The 21,971-nt window shown below is 42.4% G+C and overlaps 1 protein-coding gene across 2 annotated transcripts in view; it reads right to left on the minus strand.

The window, feature by feature from the left end:
- Positions 1-15,747: 15,747 nt before the first annotated feature.
- KSR1 (kinase suppressor of ras 1) overlaps positions 15,748-21,971 on the minus strand; it is a 176,332-nt gene continuing 170,108 nt past the window's right edge. For both annotated transcript variants that reach the window (XM_075590024.1, XM_075590023.1), the window contains one exon: positions 15,748-21,536. In XM_075590024.1, coding sequence (XP_075446139.1) covers positions 21,458-21,536 — 79 coding nt within the window. In that variant the 3' untranslated portion in view covers positions 15,748-21,457. The remainder of the gene's footprint in view (positions 21,537-21,971) is intronic.

Here is a 21,971-nt window from a genome sequence, read left to right on the forward strand (position 1 = left end):
AACTTTTGGAAAAAGAAACTAAGTCATGGCTAGAAATGGCCACATTAGAGGAGTACATAAGGGTGGGTTGCATACCAAGGGGACTTAGAGTCCTTAAACCCTCCACATATAACACAGATAGTCCTGAGTTTGTCAAGGAATGGGAAAGGATCCAAGACCATTGCTCACTGGAGCTAATGCGGTTGTTAATTCTAGAGAGAAAGAAAGAAATCATTGAAATAGATGGTAAAATAACACAAGCTAAGAATGAAATCTTGGAGATCCCCTGCCTTGACAAACTACCCCAATTGACTAAAGAAATGAATGTCAAACTAAGGAGATCAGAAAATCAGATTTTGATCAATAAAAACAAAAAATTCCTTAGAGATAAGAGGGACTATGCACTTAACATTCAGCGATGTTGGGATACAGGAAAGGAAATAACTGCAGACGGGGACCCTGCTATACGTGACACTAATCCATCTAATGTCACAGCCTTTAACCAAACTAAAGGACCCTTACAAACCCAACATACTAATCCAAAAACTAATGTTTCTATCCCAAGGACACCAAGGGACCCTAATTTCTATGCGAGACCCACCCATGAAAAACATACTAGACGGCCATCCAAATACCAGAGGAATGAAACTATGGATCACTCCGCACAGGTGAACCACACACATAGACCACAACAATCTAACCCTCATTATGCCAAACAAAATAGGAGGTATAGCAATAAATCACATACTCCGCAAAATAGGAGAGATACTAGTGCCCCTAAGAAACATACCAATTTTAGGGAGAAACATGCACATATCTCACATGCCATACCGTTGCAAAACAAGTATGAAGTTTTGAAGGATTCAAATGAGGGAATAGAGAATGAGGATTTTTTAAACAGGTTGGAAAAAATGAGAAAATCAATATCAACTTGGGACTCCAACCATCCGCCTCTATTGGGAGCCCCCCAAAAAATCACAAGGAAAAGACAGGATTCAGGAGAGGGCATAGGGGAATTAGGACAAAGGGAGGAAAAACAACACTCCCCTCTCAAATTTACCCAGATGACCCAACATTGAGATCTAAGGGCATCTTTAACTTATCTAATTCCCGTATAGACCATACATTAATGAATGTTTTAGGCAAAGGCCTTTCATTTGCCCCTACACGTAGAGTTAACAATTTTGATCTTTACATTGATTTGCAGAAATTTAATCGCAAGTTAACTCTAAGTAGACACTTTATTTCGGATCAAAGGGGTTATCAAACCACCCCTGATACCATCAATCCTATTGTACAGAAATTGTCTACAAGTGAACAGACACAACTAGTGGACTTGATGTCACTTATGGATGAGGGCATTACCAATACCAACGAAAGTATATCTATACAACATTCATTATTCAAACCCAATTCTGTTTTTCACCCTTATCATTCTAGGGGACATCATATTGATATATTCAATAAATTGGTCGAAAGGGAATTTCAAACTCTGGGACTAGGGAAAGGTTTTCTTATGAATAAGAACTCCAATTTAACTGCACAGGAAAGACATGCGCTAAAAACGCTACAATTAAACCCTAATATAATTATACGTGAAGCAGACAAGGGTGGAGGTATAGTACTCCAAGACAGAGTAGACTATTGCAGCGAAGCTGTCAGACTACTGTCTGATTCACTGTCCTATTGTAAGTTACCTAGAGACCCCACAGCTGCATTCAAACTAGAACTAAATGTACATTTGGAATCCGCCTTAACATCAGGCGTACTTAACAAAAAAGAGTTTGAATTCTTATGCTGCTCGGCTCCCACCATCCCTATAATGTACCATTTGCCCAAGATTCACAAATCACTCACGAATCCACCTGGGCGACCCATTATTTCAGGTATTAATTCCCTCACTGTTAACCTTTCTTCTTATGTAGATTCTTTTCTTCAACCTTTAGTACCACTATTACCTTCCCATCTACTAGACACCACTTCACTTCTCACTATTCTTTCAGATTTCACATGGAAATCTTCTTATCATCTAGCCACTCTTGATGTTCAATCACTCTACACCTCTATTCCACATGAAGGGGGTTTGGATGCTATTGATCACTTTTTGGCACTACACGGCACTTTACCTTTTCTCCAACGTAGGTTTATTCACAGTTCAATTGAATTTATATTGAAACACAATTATTTTCTTTTTGAACACGAGTTTTATTTACAATTGTGTGGCACTGCAATGGGGACACGTTTTGCACCATCTTTCGCGAATTTGTATATGGGATGGTGGGAATCGGCCAACATATGGGGCATTGATGTATCTGCGCCGCAATTGATTATGTGGCGCAGATACATCGATGATGTGATTGTTATCTGGGACGGTGATGATACCTCGTTTGATAGCTTCGTTGCAAGGTTGAATGATAATTTGTTCAATCTCACTTTTACCAGTGAAATAAGTCCAAGTAAGATCATCTTCTTGGACTTAGAAATTTACATAATCAACAACGAGTTACACACGAAAACCCATTTTAAGAACACTAATGTTAACTCCTTTCTACACCCAGAAAGTGGACATGAAAGGAGATGCATTAATAACATCCCATTCAGCCAGTTTTTGCGCATTAGGCGTAACTGTGCTGATATAGAAACGTTCAAGGTACAATCTCAAATACTCTTTGAGCGTTTCTTTCAAAAGGGCTATGATGTGACTCTTATAGATAGAGCCTACAAAAGAGCATTAAACATTAATAGGAAAAAACTGATTCAACCTAAGAATAGTAAACCCAATGATAAACAAAAGTGTGTTTCCACTGGAAAGACACTAGTTCAACCATTGGAGAATCCAGTGACTAATGGCTCTCTTATCACATTGCCCACTTCAGATTCCAGTGAAACAGACCATAAAAATAATAAAAGGAAGAATGAGAAACACGCACCATATTTCGTAACAAAATTTAATAGTTCTCATAGAAAGATCAAATATATTTTGAACAAATACTGGTACATTTTGCAGATGGATCCAATCTTGGCAAAAACTTTACCAGAAAGACCAATGATTGTGTTCACAAAATCCGACAATCTAAAAAGTATCTTGGCCCCTAGTCTCCTCAAAGGCAGTGATTCAAACAAAAAGAAAGATCTTAGGGAGATGTTAGGCATTAAAGGTAACCACAGATGCAATAGGTGCAAAATCTGTCCACGAATGCTTACTCAGGATTACTTTAAATCTAAAGCGACAGATATTAGATATGAAATTAATAGCTACATCGATTGCGTAACCACTTATGTCATTTATATCCTGCAATGTGGATGTGGTTTACAGTATGTGGGCCGTACTAAACGTCAGCTCAAAATTAGAGTGATGGAGCACCTCAGAAATATCACTAATATTCCCAAGCTACTGGCATCTAATAAACCATTGACACATCTGTTGTCACACTTTAAGGATGTCCATCAGTGTAGCACTATAGGGGTTAAATATATGGGCATGGAACATATAACAACTAATGTACGGGCTGGTAACATAGATCTTCAGATTGCAAAAAGGGAGCAATTCTGGATATTTACCCTCCAATCCAAGTACCCGGGGGGCTTGAACGACTATGTGGAATTAACCCCTTTTTTGAGGTGAAACCATGCATACTGCAATTTGATACAAACATTGGTCTAATACCTTTTTTATCTGTTTTTTATCTGATTTTTTTAGCTACTTTATCATTACAGTGGTTTTTATTCATTTTATAAGCCTTTTTTTTTTTTTTTTCTACCTCCTTTTTTATTTTTTATTTTTTTTATTTTTTCCACTTTTTCTTCAATTCTTCCCCTCCCCCCACCCACCTTTCCATTTGTTCTATTTCCCATATTTTAAAAGTTATTTATATGTCATTTAATGTTATTAATGTTGTTATCCAGTATGCACATATACTTTGTTTTTTATGCTACTACTATGCATATTTTATTGCACTTGACTATTTGGGACACATGATTTTGGCTCCCCTTTAAGGTCTGTTTACCTTTCTATTTACACTTATATATATATACTCAATTAGTGTAATTCATTACTGGATTAAATGCACTAACAGGGAGGTCTTCCTATTGTGGCCCGCCCCTATCAGTATATGAGCCTGATTGGCCATGCAGCCATTAGGTATTAACCAATGACGCACAGAATTAGACCTATAAAGGACCCCTAAACAGGTGTCCCAGATATCGCCTGAAGAAGTTGTTAAACGAAACGCGTCGCGACTGTTGTGGCTTGCGGTTTTACTACCCACCACCAGTACACACTCAAGTGTACCGTTCCTGCTTATTTCCGATCGTTTCTATGCTATCAAAAACGGACAGGCATCCTAAGGACACCTATTGAAGGCCCCGGTTCCTGCACATGTGTGCTACACTCTGCACCACGCTACCACACGTGGAGGACAGGAGAGTGAACAGAGACAGCCCCAGCGCGCGGGTCTGATCTCTCAGAACTGAGATTACCCTTCATACTTCCTATGTGATGCCCTACTCCTGTGATAGACACCAGAATCGGGGATTATTAAAGAAATTTTATATGTAAGTTACTAATTTTATTATTTGTTGCTAATACAATATCTATCTCTCATCTTGGTGCGCTTTTGTGTTTTTTCTTGTTTTGCTGATATTGGTATCACCATCGGGGTTCCGGTGGAGACCACATTTGGAGGTGGGGGAGACACCTCATAAACACAGAAGCAGCAAGAGAACTGAGAGGGACCAACACTCCAAGTTTAAAGAGCCAGAGCGCGGACTGAACTTTTCGTTCTATGTGTAGAGTTTATGAGAAGGGGAGGAGATGTGATGTATTGAGTACTTCCAGGTCACTCATGTGATGCTGTGATGTCAACACTCTGACTTCTGACCCAGGAAGCAGATTAAGAGCCATGCAGAGTAACATTAGGGTTTAGACGGACACACAGCAGTCTGAGGTAACAATGGAAATACTCATACCGAGACTAGATGTCTGCAGCAATAAAGAAGGATGATTAATTAAACACCCAACAAGGTAGTGTGTTATTGCAAAGCATAAACACATAGATATAACACATCCAACCCTCTCCCATGCCCTTCCACCTCTAACCCACACACCTCTCTCTTACAGCCCCGCCTCACTCTCACCTCTTTCCCATGCCACTACCTCTCTCCTACCCCTCTTCCATGCACCAATACCCAGTGTTCGACAATCATATACATTTACACGCCCGGGCGAGTGGATTTAACCTCCGGCCGAGTAAATATTGGCCCAAGCAGCACACGTGTTTGTTTTTTTAAATTTCCCTGCTCGCGCTGAAATTTTCCCTGCTCGCACTGAAAAAAAAAAAAAAAACTCCCCCTACCTGACAGCTGATTGGTGCACGCTCCGGTCTTTGTGGGTGCGCGGCCAGGCGCTATATGAGCTCGCCCCCAACGAGAGGCCATTCTTTTCCATGGAGGACACAGTAAGTATTATCTGTGCCTTCCCCCCTATCCCCGGCGCTCCCGCTGCCCGCAGTTATGGAGGTGGTAGTGGGGTGTTCTCCTGTCCCCACTTCCCCCTGTGTCAGCCCCGCGGGCTGTCCCCGCTTCCCCATGATCCCCCCACGTCCCAGGCGCTCCCGCTGCCTGCATGGAGGTGGTAGCAGGGGGTTTCTTCCCCCCACGTCCCCGGCGCTCTCGCTGCCTGCCGTGCGGTGGTAGCGGGGGGTTTCTTCCCCCCACGTCCCCGGCGCACCCGCTGCTTGCCGTACGGTGGTAGCGGGGAGGTTTCTTCCCCCCACGTCCCCGGCGCTCCCGCTGCCTGCCGTGCGATGGTAGCGGGGGGGTTTCTTCCCCCCACATCCCTGGCGCTCCCGCTGCTTGCCGTGCGGTGGTAGCGGGGGGCTCTCTTCCCCCCACGTCCCCGGTGCTCCCGCTACCTGCCGTGCGGTGGTAGCAGGGGGGCTTCCCCCCCTGTCCCCTGTGCTCCCGCTGCCTGCGCGGGGCGGGAGATTGGCGCGGGAGGGTAGCGGGGTGGTGGTGCTGGTCGCGGCCTTTCCTCTCTTCCGGCCCCCCCGTGTGTGTAGAGTGAGAGAGAGTGTGTGTGTGTATGTATGTGTGTGTGCATATATATGGGAGAGAAAGTGTGTGTGTGTGTGTGTGTGTGTGTGTATGGGAGTGAGTGTGTGTATATGGGAGTGAGTGTGTGTATATGGGAGTGAGTGTGTGTATATGGGAGTGAGTGTGTGTGTGTGTGTGTGTGTGTGTGTGTGTGTGTGTGTGTGTGTGTGTATGGGAGTGAGTGTGAGTGTGTGTGTATATATGGGAGTGAGTGTGTGTGTGTGTGTGTGTGTGTGTATATGGGAGTGAGTGTGTGTGTATATGGGAGTGAGTGTGTGTGTATGGGAGTGTGTGTGTATATGGGAGTGTGTGTGTGTGTATGTGTGAGTGAGTGTGTGTGTGTGTGTGTATATGGGAGTGAGTGTGTGTATATGGGAGTGAGTGTGTGTGAGTGTGTGTATATGGGAGTGAGTGTGTGTGAGTGTGTGTATATGGGAGTGTGTGTGTGTGTGTGTGTGTGTGTATATGGGAGTGAGTGTGTGTGTGTGTGTGTGTGAATGTGTATGGGAATGAGTGTGTGTGTTTGTGTATATATGGGAGTGTGTGTGTGTGTGTGTGTGTGTGTGTGTATGGGAGTGAGTGTGTGTATATGGGAGTGAGTGTGTGTATATAGGAGTGAGTGTGTGTATATGGGAGTGTGTGTGTGTGTGTGTGTGTGTGTGTGTGTGTGTGTGTATATGGGAGTGTGTGTGTGTGTGTGTGTGTGTGTGTGTGTGTATATGGGAGTGAGTGTGTGTGTATATGGGAGTGAGTGTGTGTATATGGGAGTGAGTGTGTGTGTATGGGAGTGAGTGTGTGTGTATATGGGAGTGTGTGTGCGTGTATATGGGAGTGAGTGTGTGTGTGTGTGTGTGTGTGTGTGTGTGTGTGAGTGTGTGTGTGAGTGTGTGTGTGTGTATGGGAGTGAGTGTGTGTGAGTGTGTGTATATGGGAGTGAGTGTGTGTATATGGGAGTGTGTGTGTATATGGGAGTGAGTGTGTGTGTGTGTGTGTGTGTGTATGGGAGTGAGTGTGTGTGTGTGTGTGTGTGTATATATGGGAGTGAGTGTGTGTGTGTGTGTGTATATGGGAGTGAGTGTGTGTGTGTGTGCGTGTGTATATATGGGAGTGAGTGTGTGTGTGTGTGTGTGTGTATATGGGAGTGAGTGTGTGTGTATATGGGAGTGAGTGTGTGTGTATGGGAGTGTGTGTGTGTATATGGGAGTGAGTGTGTGTGCGTGTATATGGGAGTGAGTGTGTGTGTGTATGTGTGAGTGAGTGTGTGTGTGTATATGGGAGTGAGTGTGTGTATATGGGAGTGAGTGTGTGTGAGTGTGTGTATATGGGAATGTGTGTGTGTGTGTGTGTATATGGGAGTGAGTGTGTGTGTGAATGTGTATGGGAATGAGTGTGTGTGTGTGTGTTTGTGTATATATGGGAGTGTGTGTGTGTGTGTGTGTGTGTGTGTGTGTGTGTGTGTGTATATGGGAGTGAGTGTGTGTATATAGGAGTGAGTGTGTGTATATGGGAGTGTGTGTGTGTGTGTGTGTGTGTGTGTATATGGGAGTGAGTGTGTGTGTGTGTGTATATGGGAGTGAGTGTGTGTGTATATGGGAGTGAGTGTGTGTATATGGGAGTGAGTGTGTGTGTATGGGAGTGAGTGTGTGTGTATATGGGAGTGAGTGTGTGTGCGTGTATATGGGAGTGAGTGTGTGTGTGAGTGAGTGTGTGTGTGTATATGGGAGTGAGTGTGTGTGAGTGTGTGTATATGGGAGTGAGTGTGTGTGTGTGTGTGTGTGTGTGTATATATGGGAGTGTGTGTGTGTGTGTGTGTATGGGAATGAGTGTGTGTGTGTGTGTGTGTGTGTATGGGAATGAGTGTGTGTGTGTGTGTGTGTGTGTGTGTGTGTGTGTGTGTGTGTGTTTGTGTATATATGGGTGTGTGTGTGTGTGTGTGTGTAGATGGGAGTGTGTGTGTGTGTGTATGTGTGTGTGTGTGTGTGTGTGTGTGTGTGTGTGTATATGGGAGTGTGTGTGTGTATATGGGAGTGTGTGTGTGTATATGGGAGTGTGTGTGTGTGTGTATATATATGGGAGAGAAAGTGTGTGTGTTTGGGAGTGTGTGAGTGTGAGTCACCCCCCCCCACCTAGTCTGACGACCTCCATGCTGCCAAAGACAGAGGTCATTACACTCTGCTCATATTACTCGACCTCTCTGCAGCATTTGACACCGTGGACCACCCTCTTCTCCTTCACATTCTCCATACTCTTGGTATTCGGAACAAAGCTCTATCCAGGATCTCATCCTACCTCTCCCATCGTACTTTCAGTGTCTCTTCTGCTAACACCTCCTCCTCCTCTATCGATCTCTCTGTGGGGGTACCACAGGGCTCTGTCCTGGGACCTCTTCTCTTTTCTCTGTACACACTCTCTCAAGATGACCTAATAACATCTTTTGGGTTTAAATATCACCTCTATGCTGACGACACACAAATATACTTTTCAACACCTGACCTTACACCTGCTATACAGACCAAAGTTTCTGAATGTCTCTCTGCTATATCATCCTGGATGGCCCTCCGTCGCCTTAAACTCAACATGGCTAAAACAGAGCTCCTCATACTTCCTCCCAAACCTGGCCCTACTACCTCCTTCCACATTACTGTTGGAACTACGATCATCCACCCTGTAGCCCAAGCACGCTGCCTAGGGGTCACACTCGACTCCTCTCTCACATTCGCCCCTCACATTCAAAACATTTCTAAAACTTGTCGCTTTTTCCTCCGCAATATAACAAAGATACGCCCTTTCCTCTGTTGCTCGACTGCTAAAACTCTGACTCAGGCCCTCATTCTCTCCCGTCTTGATTACTGTAACCTCCTGCTGTCCGGCCTTCCTGCCTCTCACCTGTCTCCCCTACAATCTATCCTAAATTCTGCTGCCAGAATCACTCTACTCTTTCCTAGATCTGTCTCAGCATCTCCCCTCCTGAAATCCCTCTCCTGGCTTCCAATCAAATCCCGCATCTCACACTCCATTCTTCTCCTCACTTTTAAAGCTTTACACTCTTCTGCCCCTCCTTACATCTCAGCCCTAATTTCTCGTTATGCACCACCCCGACTCTTGCGTTCTGCTCAAGGATGTCTTCTTTCTACCCCCTTTTTATCTAAAGCCCTCTCCCGCCTTAAACCTTTTTCACTTACTGCCCCACACGTCTGGAATGCCCTTCCCCTCAGTACCCGACTAGCACCCCCTCTATCCACATTTAAGACCCACCTTAAGACACACTTGCTTAAAGAAGCATACGAATAGCACTGTGAACATTCTGAACACATGATCCATAAAGCTTGGCCCCCTGCAGACGCACTTACCAGAACTCCCTCCTCCTGTCTCTGTACATTCTCCCTACCTACCAATTAGATTGTAAGCTCCAAAGGGGCAGGGACTCCTCTTCCTTAATGTTATGTTTGTCTAAAGCACTTATTCCCATGATCTGTTATTTATATTATCTGTTATTTATTCGATTACCACATGTATTACTACTGTGAAGCGCTATGTACATTAATGGCGCTATATAAATAAAGACATACAATACAATACAATACAATAAAGACTGACAGGTGATATATTGGGTACAGATCTATCATTCTCCTTTCTTTGGATCCTGGACACACCACCAGTGTTCTGACAACAGGATCATATTTGTTTAATCATCATTTTAACCACCATTATTTTAATTGGATTTCATTAAAGATATTTTATTTAATATTCATCAAATCATCCAGGTGATGTAAGAGTGTCCATACTAGGTTACATTCTCTTTTCAGTGTACTAGTTAATTCATTTACCCAGGGAGCACCACCATCACATTCTACATACTAGCTGCTGCAGGGGTTGCCCATCTAGTCTCCCACACCTCCCCCACCTCACTCCCATGCCCCACCACCACTCTCCCATGCCCTCCCCAAATCTCTCTTGCACCTCTCTCCCACACCCCCCACCTCACACACAACTCTCTCTCACACCCCACCTCTCTCCCATGCCTCCCCACTTCTCTCCCAACCTATTTCCCACTGCTCTCCTACCTCTCTCCCACGCCTCCCACTTCTCTCCCACCTCTCTCCCATGCCCCCACCTCTCTACCACCTTTTCCCCATGCCCCCGCCTCTCTCCATTGCCTCTCCCATGCCTCTCCCATGCCCCTCACCTCTGCCCCTCACCTCTGCCATACCACCACACCTCTTTCCCACCTCTCTCCCACGTCCTCCATCTCTCCCCACTTCTCTATCATGCCCCCCCTCTCTCTCCCAGGTGAGAGTGAGTCCTAGGTGATAGGCTCAGGCACATAGGTTCCCGTGCTGCAGGGAGCAGGGCTATCGCCCTGATTTAAGTAGGGATCTGGGGCTGAGCTTACTTCATTCCTATCCAGGGTTAATAAGTTGGGTTCTGGCAGGAACTGCAGGCAAAGGGGAACAACTGCCTGAAAGAAGTGCTGAGAACCAGTCCTGTCTATGCTGGTGTCTACTGTTCAATAAAGCAAGCATCCTTGTGTGCTCATTTGCATGTCATTTCCAAGAATCCCTTGCTGCAGTGGGAGCACTGTATGCTTGGTGATAATGGTTTAAATGCAGGGTTGCAGACCTGTCGACATGTGAAAGTGCCCACAAGTGATATTCTTTATTGGCTATATGCTAACGGTGGAGGTTTTTTATCGCATTTGTCACCTACCATAACATAAAATATATATCTATATATATAGCCATGCATAATAATGGTATATTGCTTTCCTCTCTGTTGGCAGTAAGTCCTGGTAAGAACAGGTATGCCAGCAGTAGTTATGGAGGTTTTCCCTCATCCAATGGTGAGGTGCCCTATGTATGGAGGGGAGTGGCTGTATGCTCTGAGTCCCTGGATAGTGACCTCAGGGATGCGCCTGCCTCCTGAAGTATATAAGGCACAACACAGTTAGTTACAGTGTTCCAGCAGCTGGGGAAAGCTGTTGGGAAGTTGTATTTTCCTGCATAAGGGATTGTAGGAACACTTTGTGACCCTAGTGACGTAACTAGCGGTCCAGGTTGACCAATCAGCCTGTCTAAGCCACTCTGTGTACTGGGACCTGGCGCAGAGAGGATCTCCCTAGGAGAAGGGGGAATCCCACTTCAATTCAGGAGGGCGTACCTGGCGAAGGGACAGCACGGAGCGATGTGCGGCTAGAGCCGGCAGCTGCATGGGGCAGCCTGCTACATCACCGTCTACAATAAAGATGACCTTGTTAACGATACCCCCACTGTGTGAGTGTGAAATTACTCAGCAGTGGATGGCACCACCAAGAAGGAGTTCCTCACCAGGACCATCTCCCTGCGGAAGCACAGATCCTGATCAGGTGGAAGCGCTGCACATGATGTAAGTTGAACTCGCACCCACTACCTCAGCTACCTGTTCTGTTGAAAATCCCCTACTAACATCAAGCGGGAGACTCAGGAATTCTGTTGCCTACAGGTGCACCACCACATACACACGTAATGGGAGTTGGTTATTAAAGTAACCGGGCCAATGTGAGATTGGGGGGGGGGGGGAAAACCCGTTACATATATATATATATAAAATGGATAATATACACTGTGAAAGAAACAATGATAAAAAACTGATTCTAAAATGAATAATGAACATGAAAATTAATATGAAAAATAAATTAAAACCTGTAAAGGTGGCCATATAACATATGAAGCAAGAAATGCAGAGGCAGCTATATCTGTATTACAACTACAACTTGAAATTAAATGATACATTTGGAATATATATATTATATTGAATAATATCGTTTTTGTTAATAGGTCTGTTTGGTTATTGAGTTTCTGTCATTCATTATGTCCATGATTTGAAGTCATTATGTTTAAAAGTTTTCTTTATCCTTTTAGGCGTTTCTTAATTTATGTATATTATGCTTCAGCAATCATCTAGACAGTATTGTGACGGTAGGGGCTGCCAGCCTCACATAATAAAAGTGAAGCCCGGCTGGCTGTCCCAAAACCGTGTGTACTGGCCACCTCTGTGAGGATCATTTAGGCCTGTGCGTTATGTACAGCTGAACCCCGTTATAAAGCGGTACTCGCGGTCTACATAATGAGACCGCGTTATAACCGGGATCGCGTAAAAAAATTTTTTTGGGGGAAACTTTAGTAACAAATCACGAGGCTCTGTCAGGCAGCGAGCATGTTGGGAGATGTAGTCTTGGGTGTCAAAAGCCATAGGGGAATGGACAGGCAAATAGAGCCCTATTTAAACAAAACACACACACTCGCCCAAAGCTGATGAAGCAGGGATGGAGCTGCAGATGCGGGTAAGTCCTCGCGGAATCCCTGATCGTGGTGGCCATTTTTATAACTTTTTCTTTTAAACGGGAACCACGCTGAGACCGCGTTATAAGTGGATCCGCGTTGTAGCGGATCGTGCTATAACGGGGTTGAGCTGCATTTGTGTAACTTCTTCCAGAAGAGAGCTAATCACTGTGTGATATTTGGAAGGGGGAAACTGTGTTTCTTGGGGAACTGGGGTGGTAAAACAAAGCACTTTTATTCCCTGTGGTAGTGTTTTTGCCCGCACAGTTACTGTAGTAAGCCAGCATGTCCTTTGTGTTTCTGGCATTTCTCTGTTTGCAGAGACAGTAATTCACTTAGCTGGGCTGCGTATGGAGAAATGCCGGTATGTGACAGAGTTTGGGAGCGGCTCGAGTACAATGGTGTGTGGGGAAGGGCTGTAACTCATATCTGGGAACTGCTTCTCGGTAGTGCAGAGCCTTGGTTCGCCAAGACTCTGAGGCGCCTATCCTGCAGGGGATATGGGGCTGGCCAGGGGAACCGTTGCCGGGTCTCAGTGCCGTAGGCACGATTCCCATTGACCAGTTCGAATTTCCCACTCGCCAGCAGCTCATCCTCGATGGGCAGTTCAGGGTGCCTAGACTAGCCCCCTCTTCTGATTGGTGCAGCTGGACGAGCCCTCATCCTCCGATTCCGTGCTCTGATTGGTCTGCGGCCTCGGCTCCAGGAAAAAGATAAGAGACAGAGGGCTATGTAAGGAGCACGGACGATCAGAGTACCAGCAAGAGTTTGGAGTTGATCCGGAGAGATCGTGAAGCATGGAACGGTGACCGATGTCACGACTGGCAGACGATTCGAAAGTGCTATTGGTAAAATAGCACTGAGAAGATTGAGAAGAAGCTGTTCAGGGCAAGCCTACCGTAGCAGATTCCTGCACCTTCTCCCTCAAGTTCCAGTTGTTGAGTGTTACACTGGGATTGTGTGATTTGTGCGTTTGCTGGCTTGCCAGAATAAACTTTAGTTTATTCAACTGCTGTGTCCTGTCTGATGGTATTGATCACAGTGGAAAAGGTGTTAAAAGTTCTGGTCTCCGTGACAGGCTTTATTCATGTATTATAGAGTTACATTGTCTCTATTCACTTCTATACTGGTTATTTAATCTGCGCCCTTTAAGTTATAGTTTCACAGTTCTCCAGTAGTTATATGTCTTTATTTAGTCATTTTGTTGGTAGTATTTGTATTTTATATTGAGGACAATTATTGTTAGTCATCTTTTGGCTACATTGAACATCCCTTTTACATGTTGTCATTGTACCAATGTTTATTTGTTTAATGGTTTTTCTTGTACATTAGGTATCAGGGGCTGTTACAGAGTAGCAGCTTCCTTCCAAGATTTCTTTTGGCTAATCATTATGTCTCACGTATGTTTTTTTTACTCACCCAGATTCAATTTGTGATTTCATTGGCACACGGAAGCTGTTACAAAAGGTTTCCTCCTGGCCACCTTTAATAATAATAGTTTGTTCTTGAATAGCGCTGCTAATTTTATGTAGCGCTTTACCGAGACATTTTTCAGACACAGTCTTACAATCTATGTTTTTAGTGCCAGAGGCACAGGGAGATAAAGTGACAGAGGATTTTTGGAGTGGTGTGTTTTTTGTATTTCAACTAATAAACTTCTTTTAAGAGGATTTTTAGTCCACGCCATCCCACCTCTCTTCCACGCCTCTCCCACGCCCAAACTCTCTCCCATGCCCCCCCACCTCTCTCACACTTCCCCACCTCTCCCACGCCCCACCACCTATCTCCCGCGCCCCCCCCTCCTCTATCCCACCACCCCACCTCTCTCAATGTATAATGAAGGTAAATCTGTAAAAATGCCAATCGTGGATGCGCAAGCAGCCGTAATAACTTTAAATTAAAACAAAGCACAGGTCAGGTATAATTATATTACTTGACAAAGTGTCAATATCACAGGGTTCTTCCCAAACAAATGTGTTTTAGATAGTACTATTAACTAGCATGTTATCATCTTTCTATAAAGAACAACGCTTGCTTTTGAAAATATTGTAAGAATCACGGATTCTTTACAGAATCCCATTATGGACAGTTGATTACTGCTGGTTTTCGATGCCTTGCAACATGTTGGTTGGCAGTAGCCATATTGCTCTATCCCGGGTTGTTGTCCCAGCAACTTTAAAATCCGATTGCAGAGGTTGTAAGCTTCAGTTTTCTCAAAGAAAACTGTGGGACTGCACATTTTTGGATTTGCCTTTTGTCCGCCATCTTGACTTACTCCTTTGTTCTTAATGTTTTCTACACAATGTTCAGTTGTTGCCGTTATTGATGTAGACACTGGCATTTTTATGTACGGTGCTTTACATACCATAGCAGAACCCTCAAGCTCAATAGGAGCTTGATACAGTACTCGTTTATGTTATGTGTTTGTTAAACCTACAGTATGTGCTCAACAGCTTAATGGTTATAAAACATGGTGGATTCAATAAAACAGGTTCCAAATATTAGCTATGCAAAGCATCCACCCTCCCCCCACCCCCCAAATGTTATGATATAACCAAAGGCACCTTGACGGTCTTCATGCCGAACACATGTGTATGGCAGGAGTTCAAAGCTCTAATAATCGTATTGGTCCTGAAGAAATGTAAATTTGTTGTTGGTTATCATACCTTGTAGTGGAGCAACAGTAGTGTTCTATGGATGAAATAAATCTATAGAGCTATCTAAAACTCATTGGTTTCTTCTTCAAGTATACTGTGGCAGTCTAGGGTTGCCAGGTATCCAGTATTGAACTGGACTGTCCTGTATTTGGACACTGTCCAGTAATAAATTTGGGATAATACTGGACATATATTACCCCTCTGAAAATAGTGTGGGCTGGGCAGCTTCCTCCATCGTGATTGGCTGCTGCTGGGTAATGCAGCCAATCAGGAGGTATCAGGAGCCTTAGGGTGGGGCCAAGGAGAGGAGGAAACAGCAGAGAGTGTTGTGTGTATGTGTTGAGTGCGTCGCACCTTTCACCATTCTGTCCGGTATTTTTGGAGAAGTCACATGGCAACTCTATGTGGCAGTGCTCTCAAAAGGAGGCATAGATCTATCTTAAGGGGTTGAGATGAACGCTGTGGAGGGTCACAACAAATATGCAAAGCAGTACATAATAATAAAAAAAAAAGAGAATAAAAGGAGACGTAGTCCATTTGTTTTATCAGAGAGCATCAATTTATTGACTTTATAGAATCCTAAATATCCAGAATTTCAATAGCATAGGAGTGCACTTCTGCTGGTTGCATAACTAATACAGAACCTTTGTTAATACTAATCGTTTAATTAAATTAATAGCAATTCTGGAAGACAAACTCAGTTGATAGAAAATATAAAAATTTTACTGTACAAAATTTTACATCACATTAAAAAGATACATGTCCATTACACCATAATACAGACTCCATTTACATATAGCACTGAAGTCTCAGCCAATAGAGCAGTATTGTACAGCCAAAATAAACATCTCCACATTTACATGTCTAAAAAGATAGCAGGATTTTACAATGCTATTCACTCCCCTACAATACCACAAAAAGGAATATTATTAAACAATAGTCACATTTAACTTAGTGGTCCTCTTCAAAACACCTCTAAAGTAAAGAAGAAATTCCAAGAAATCTATGTGTTTTGTTTTTTTTCTTAGTAAAAAAAGAGAAGAGAGAAAACACCATTAAAAAAAAAAAAATCAAGACACTAGTGCATAAAATCGAACTCAAAGAAAATGTTAATTCACAAAAACAGGGCAATCTATTGTTAGATCAGTGGTGAGTACTTTGTTATCCATATACTGAAAAGAGGGGTCTGCTGCATACTTACTCCCCTTGTCTCTCTCATTGGACCATATTAAATATGGTGATAAGATGGGCAACAAACAGATAAAGATGCAGTAACTTCTAGTCACTTGAATGTACCTTATCCATTTTTTTACCATGTTGAGTAGGGTCTAGGGCGCTATTCAATATGCTATAAAGCCGTCCTCTTCTTGCGCAAGAAGATTTAAGTTCTGTTCATTTAAATGGGGTGTAAATCTCCAGAGGGTGGGAAAACCGCTTCACAACATATTAAATAGAAGACTGGTGGGCTTATAGTATATGATCCAAAGCTGTCGGTCAGGCCGCTTCCGTACGAAAATTCCCAACTGAAGTCAATGATAGAAAAGGGCCTGATCGACCTCTTCGTATCATACAGAATAAGCGCTTAGGATAGAGAAGTTCTCTAAACACCATGATGAAAGGAAATCATGTTTTTACTCTGATTTTCTTTTAAATTAAAATACTGAAGTTACTGAATGTTGTTGAAAATTAACATAAACACGCGTGTACAGTAGCTCTGGACGTTAGAAATAATTTAAGGTTGCATCAGTGGCAATGTAATTAGCTTTGGCTCCCATCACTACGACTTGTGTTGTCAGACCACGTACTCTGGCTCACTAGTAGTGGGAAATGGTGTAACACAGGTAAATGGTAGTTACTACACTGTTAACTGCAATGTGTTACCCCACTTTTCACCATATTGAATAGGGTACAAAGTTGAGATTGTCTAAAAAGAAAAACCTTCTTCATAAGTAGAGAGAGATGGAAATACAACAATACACAATTATGAATTGTTTTACAAATCTCTCGATATGCCAGATTGCCATTTAAATTGGTCCATTTCTAACCACGGAGGCAGGAGAAAAAAAAAAGAATTAATTTTTTTTCTTCCCAAGATGGGCTAAAAATGACACATGCAAAGATCACATGCAAAAGGGCTTGTAAAAAACAAACAAAAAGTCATTCTGACAAACTACTCCTTACACACACATACACACCCATCCCCTGTACACAGTGTTATAAAAGGCAACTCATATTTGAACCTTCATTCAAAGAAAACCACCTTTTGAAAACATTCTTTCAAAATTAAAGAAAAGATATACACCTAAAAGATCAATAACCCCTTTACTTCTGAGGGCCACAATGTGGTTGGTAAATCGTGTGTTGCAAATGACCACTGATTTGGGATTAAAAAAAAAAACCGTAGCAAGAGCACCCCATATTAAGATAGATACTCACTGTAGAGTCACTGTATCAGTCTGAAGACTCAGCTTAATATTTTATTATACATACTTTTTATTTTTTTTATCTGTAATACCCTTTTGTGAAAAGCTTATTTGAGGTATCATACGAACAGGCATCTGAATGCTGCCAAATTTTTCACAACACGGTACAGATGTAGCAGATCGTATTACCCTGTTAATGCGGACTGAAGCCCAAAATAATGCATTAGATAACTCGCGTAAATCTACTTAACCATTATGTTCAATAGCTCTACGGCAAAATAACGCGCCAGTGTTAACACAAAGCATCGTGCTAATGGCAGGGTTAACATCTGCTACATCTGTAAGTGCTCGGGTGGGAGAGATTTCACAGAGCAGAGGTAATGTTAATAACTTTCAGGTACGTTGCCACCCTTAGAAAAGTACTAATAAGGACGACACTCCCCAAAAAATACACCCCCCATAGGTAGGAAGCAGGGGGCCTCCGGAGCTGAATCACACTAATTTCGGTTCCGGGGACCCCTTGCTTCCTGGAAACGGTATAATGCATTACAATAATGGGGAAGTATATATACGCACGTCTTTATGCGATTCATAGCTCTGTGTTTCGTATGGAATAAGTCTACACTCTGCTAGTAAAGTTCAAATGCAAACTACCCTTTCAGTGTTTCACATAAATTATTAATAAAAACCTGCTGTTGTGTGTACTGTGTTGAAGGTTGAATTGCACATTAAAACTTACAAGCATACAGGTTTCAATGTTTAACCATCCGGGCTACCTTTTATGACCAGTTTGTAGACAAACATGCTGCTTTTCTCAGGTGAGGTACAGATCAACTTTACTCTTCAGGCGGCCTTTGCGAAGCGTACAGCCTTGGGACCCGCAAAAATCCAATGTCTAGTCAATTATGAGGCAGGCTACCAATTGTAACTAAACCTCTGGTAGGCTATTCAAATGAAAAGAGAGAGGGTATTGGAAATACTGCAAAATGTATGTGGTCTGCACTTCTACAGACCTGTAGTATCTTGGGCTAGTAGCAATTTTACAAAACCAGTCGCACATAATATGTAAGCCAGTTAAAAGTTGTCTAGTAAGTGGGGTTGCAGCTAATAAATAGGACTTATTGCAGGCTTCATTCTGTCATCAAAACATCTGCTTTGCATCTCTTCATAGGGTTACAGTATGTGGTCTATGAAAGGCAATGTTTTGTTTTTCTTATAATGCTTGTGTAAACAAGTACAGAGGGGGTTACCCTTTCACACGCTGGCTATTTTATAAGTGAACATTCATATCAATGTCAGATTTGGCCGTTACGATTGTACTGACAGATGTCCAGTTTGGCATGTAGCTTGTTCACTTGGGAAGGCAAAAGCTTTTGTGCACTGCAATGTGGAATGCCCTTCCATACATGAGTCACATTGGAAACAGTTTCACAATAAAAGATTCATAAAAGGGGATAATCATTAACGAAACAAACTCCGTCAATGGGGAAACAGCCTTTTGGAGTCGGATTCCTAATTAACAGAAAATTATTTACTGTGCAATATCTTTGACCTTTAACATTTACTGTATCAGCTCAATACAATGTGCTTTAACATGTGGCTGCGTAGTCAGAATATCATTTTAAAGCTAGAAAGTTTGGAATATGGATACTCAGCCCCCATAATGTGCATTTTCATTAAGTCACATTTCAGATGGCTGCCTCAATTACAAATATAGACACTCTCATCACATTAACTCATTCACTGCCAGAAGGGTTAGCAAAGCATTGCTATTCTAGAATCCATCACAAATCTTCCCCCTGTGCTCGCGTACTCTTGTTCGACAGCTTGTAAAAGATCTACAGTAACAATTGGGTCACTGAATTACAGTAAATGGGGCTATAAAAAGATATTTTAATTTTGGTAATGGTTATTAGTTTTGTAAATCTGGTGCAAAGTGTGAACACTATGGCCCATATCCACAAAAGCGAACTAAGCTATAGCACGCTTTGACTCACATTCACATGAATGGGGATAAAGGCACGCCAATGATTGGCACCCTTTTGTGGATCTGTGCCTATATACAGTTTAGCAAACATGAGCCTTTGTGACTTTTGCATTATGCTGCTCCCAGGTCTGTACTTTCTTTCCTTGGTCAGCATGTAGATCAGGATAAACAGGATTCATATGTATAAATGCAGTACAATTATTTGCAATCTAGCTCAAAGTTGCAGAGTAAGTGGTGCTGCTGCTTATGTGCTGCATCCTGGATTTCCCTTGCAATAGACTGGTCATGTCTATAGAAGTCTATGTGACCCAAACGATTTGATCTGATGTTGACCCAAATTGTGCCATACACAGCCAAAGATGCATGGAAACAGCTAGAAACCTCCACTAAGTGATGTGCATATAATTGTTGCAGAGCCCCCATCTTTTAATGATCATATTGTTGACAATTGACAGAACTTCGCAGTCAGATTTGGATGTTTTTTCTCACTCTGAACGGTCAAAAAAAAAAGACTATCAAAGTATTTTAAGCTCTGCCCACATCCTATATGAGCAGGAAGTTAATAAAGCTACACAGTTAGAGGACATACTGATATTTATTTAAATCCTATTATTTTACTGTTAAATTATTGTGGGCTTAAGTTTCAATTAAAAACAAAACTATTACGAGATCTTACGTTTGTATGTATTCTTTATACTATAAACCACTGTCAAGGGTTGACACCAAGCAAGAATACAATTTTGTTTTAGACGGCTGCTTTTTGATGTTTAAGATGTCAGAATAGAAGAAGTTAAACTGAAAGCTTAAACTTTTGATATAATGATACAAAAGTTTCTGTTGAGCATTCATGGATTGTATTCCCAAAGTTGTCTTTGCCGTTTCTATTGCATGAAACCATGAATGAGGCAAAATTACATTGTGACCACTTGTCTCAGTTTCAAGAGAGTGGGATCTTATTCAATAGTTGGACTTTTACCTTTTATGCAAATATATCCTGAAACTTGCAGCTGTTTTAAAGACAAGTTCCACGATGTACTGGGCTTGGAAGTTAATCCAGTACTGGCAACATACAAAATAAACAAGATCACACAGCATGAAATTAACTGTAGGGAAGCATAGTCAACAAGAAACAAGACTATGACCCATATTTGCTAAGGGGTGCCATGTTAATAGACACCTTACGTCCCCACTCATTTTAAGAGGCCATAAGGTGTTTTCAGGCAGAATGCACAAATGTAGGATAAAAAGGATACCTCTATATGGTTAACTTATGTTATGTTATAAAGCTTTGCAATTCTCTTATAACATCAGTTAGTCATTAAAATGTACTTTACCCTTCCATTTGTTGTTCTTCTAACGAGAAAGCCTTAATTCTATGGGTAGCACAGTACCGCCCTCTACACTCCTCATGACATGGACTGGTTGGCAAAACCAGCTTAGATTTTCTGCCACTCCTGTGGACTTCAGCATTTAGAGGGGTTTATCTAGATTGGAGCATGGTGAAGCCACACTCCTCAGGAATTGCATTACACTTAAGTTGCCAAGTAAATAACTGCGACCCTGTTGCCAATCACCAACCAACGAGCGAGGTTAATTTCATTACACTTCCAGGAATAACGCTACATACAAAAACCCTCATACAATTTCAACTCAATAGCGTAGCTTATACAAAAAAAAATAAAAGAAAGTCAGTCACATTTATTATTTTCCATTGATACAATACAGCTCACATGCCGAAAATCATATGTAAACAACATCAACAGTAAGTAGAGGTTAAGGCCCAACTCATTCAGTGCTGGAAGGAGCATGTAACGCATTACTCTGCCGTGTTTTGCCAGCCCCTTCCAGCTCGGAACGTGTTCATTTATAATTCAGTAACACAGAAAGCGTAAATCCAATAAATGGTGTCATCTCTGTGTCTGCAATTTGGTTGCAATCCAAATCTCTGAAGGGTTCTGGTGTGCTAGCAGTGAAAATGGCATTGAGACATTCCACAGCAGGCTAGATCTTTTGGTTACCCTGCTCCAAGATTCCCAGGCCGAGCCTTTCAAAACGGGGCATAAGTTTGCTACTGTTAATGCTAGAAAAAGGGGGACAAAAACATAGCCAAGTTAGACCAGTGAAAACCATTACACTTCATCCGCTTCACAAGAATAATAATAATTATAATCATCACTCAAGGGTGCTGTCAGATTGTCCAACAATAAGGGAGCGGCCTTGTTGTTAACAGATGGTGGGGTGTAGTACCAGGACATTCTAAAAACAGATACCCCAGAGGACTTGAGAAATTCATTGATGAATGTTGCATATAGCAAATGATATCTCGGTGGGCCAAGTGGATTTCGTCTGCCGTCACAAAAAGTAAAAAAATAAAATAAAAAAAAACAAAAAAAAACCACAACAGATATCGTATATAAACCACGACTGCCAAACCAATACAGAATATAAAATGAAACCCAAGGCCAGCTTGGAAAGCAAATTTGTGCAACAGCATTAAAAATACCATTTTTTAAAA

This window comes from Ascaphus truei, chromosome 3, assembly GCF_040206685.1.
Source record: "Ascaphus truei isolate aAscTru1 chromosome 3, aAscTru1.hap1, whole genome shotgun sequence".
Taxonomy (NCBI): domain Eukaryota; kingdom Metazoa; phylum Chordata; class Amphibia; order Anura; family Ascaphidae; genus Ascaphus; species Ascaphus truei.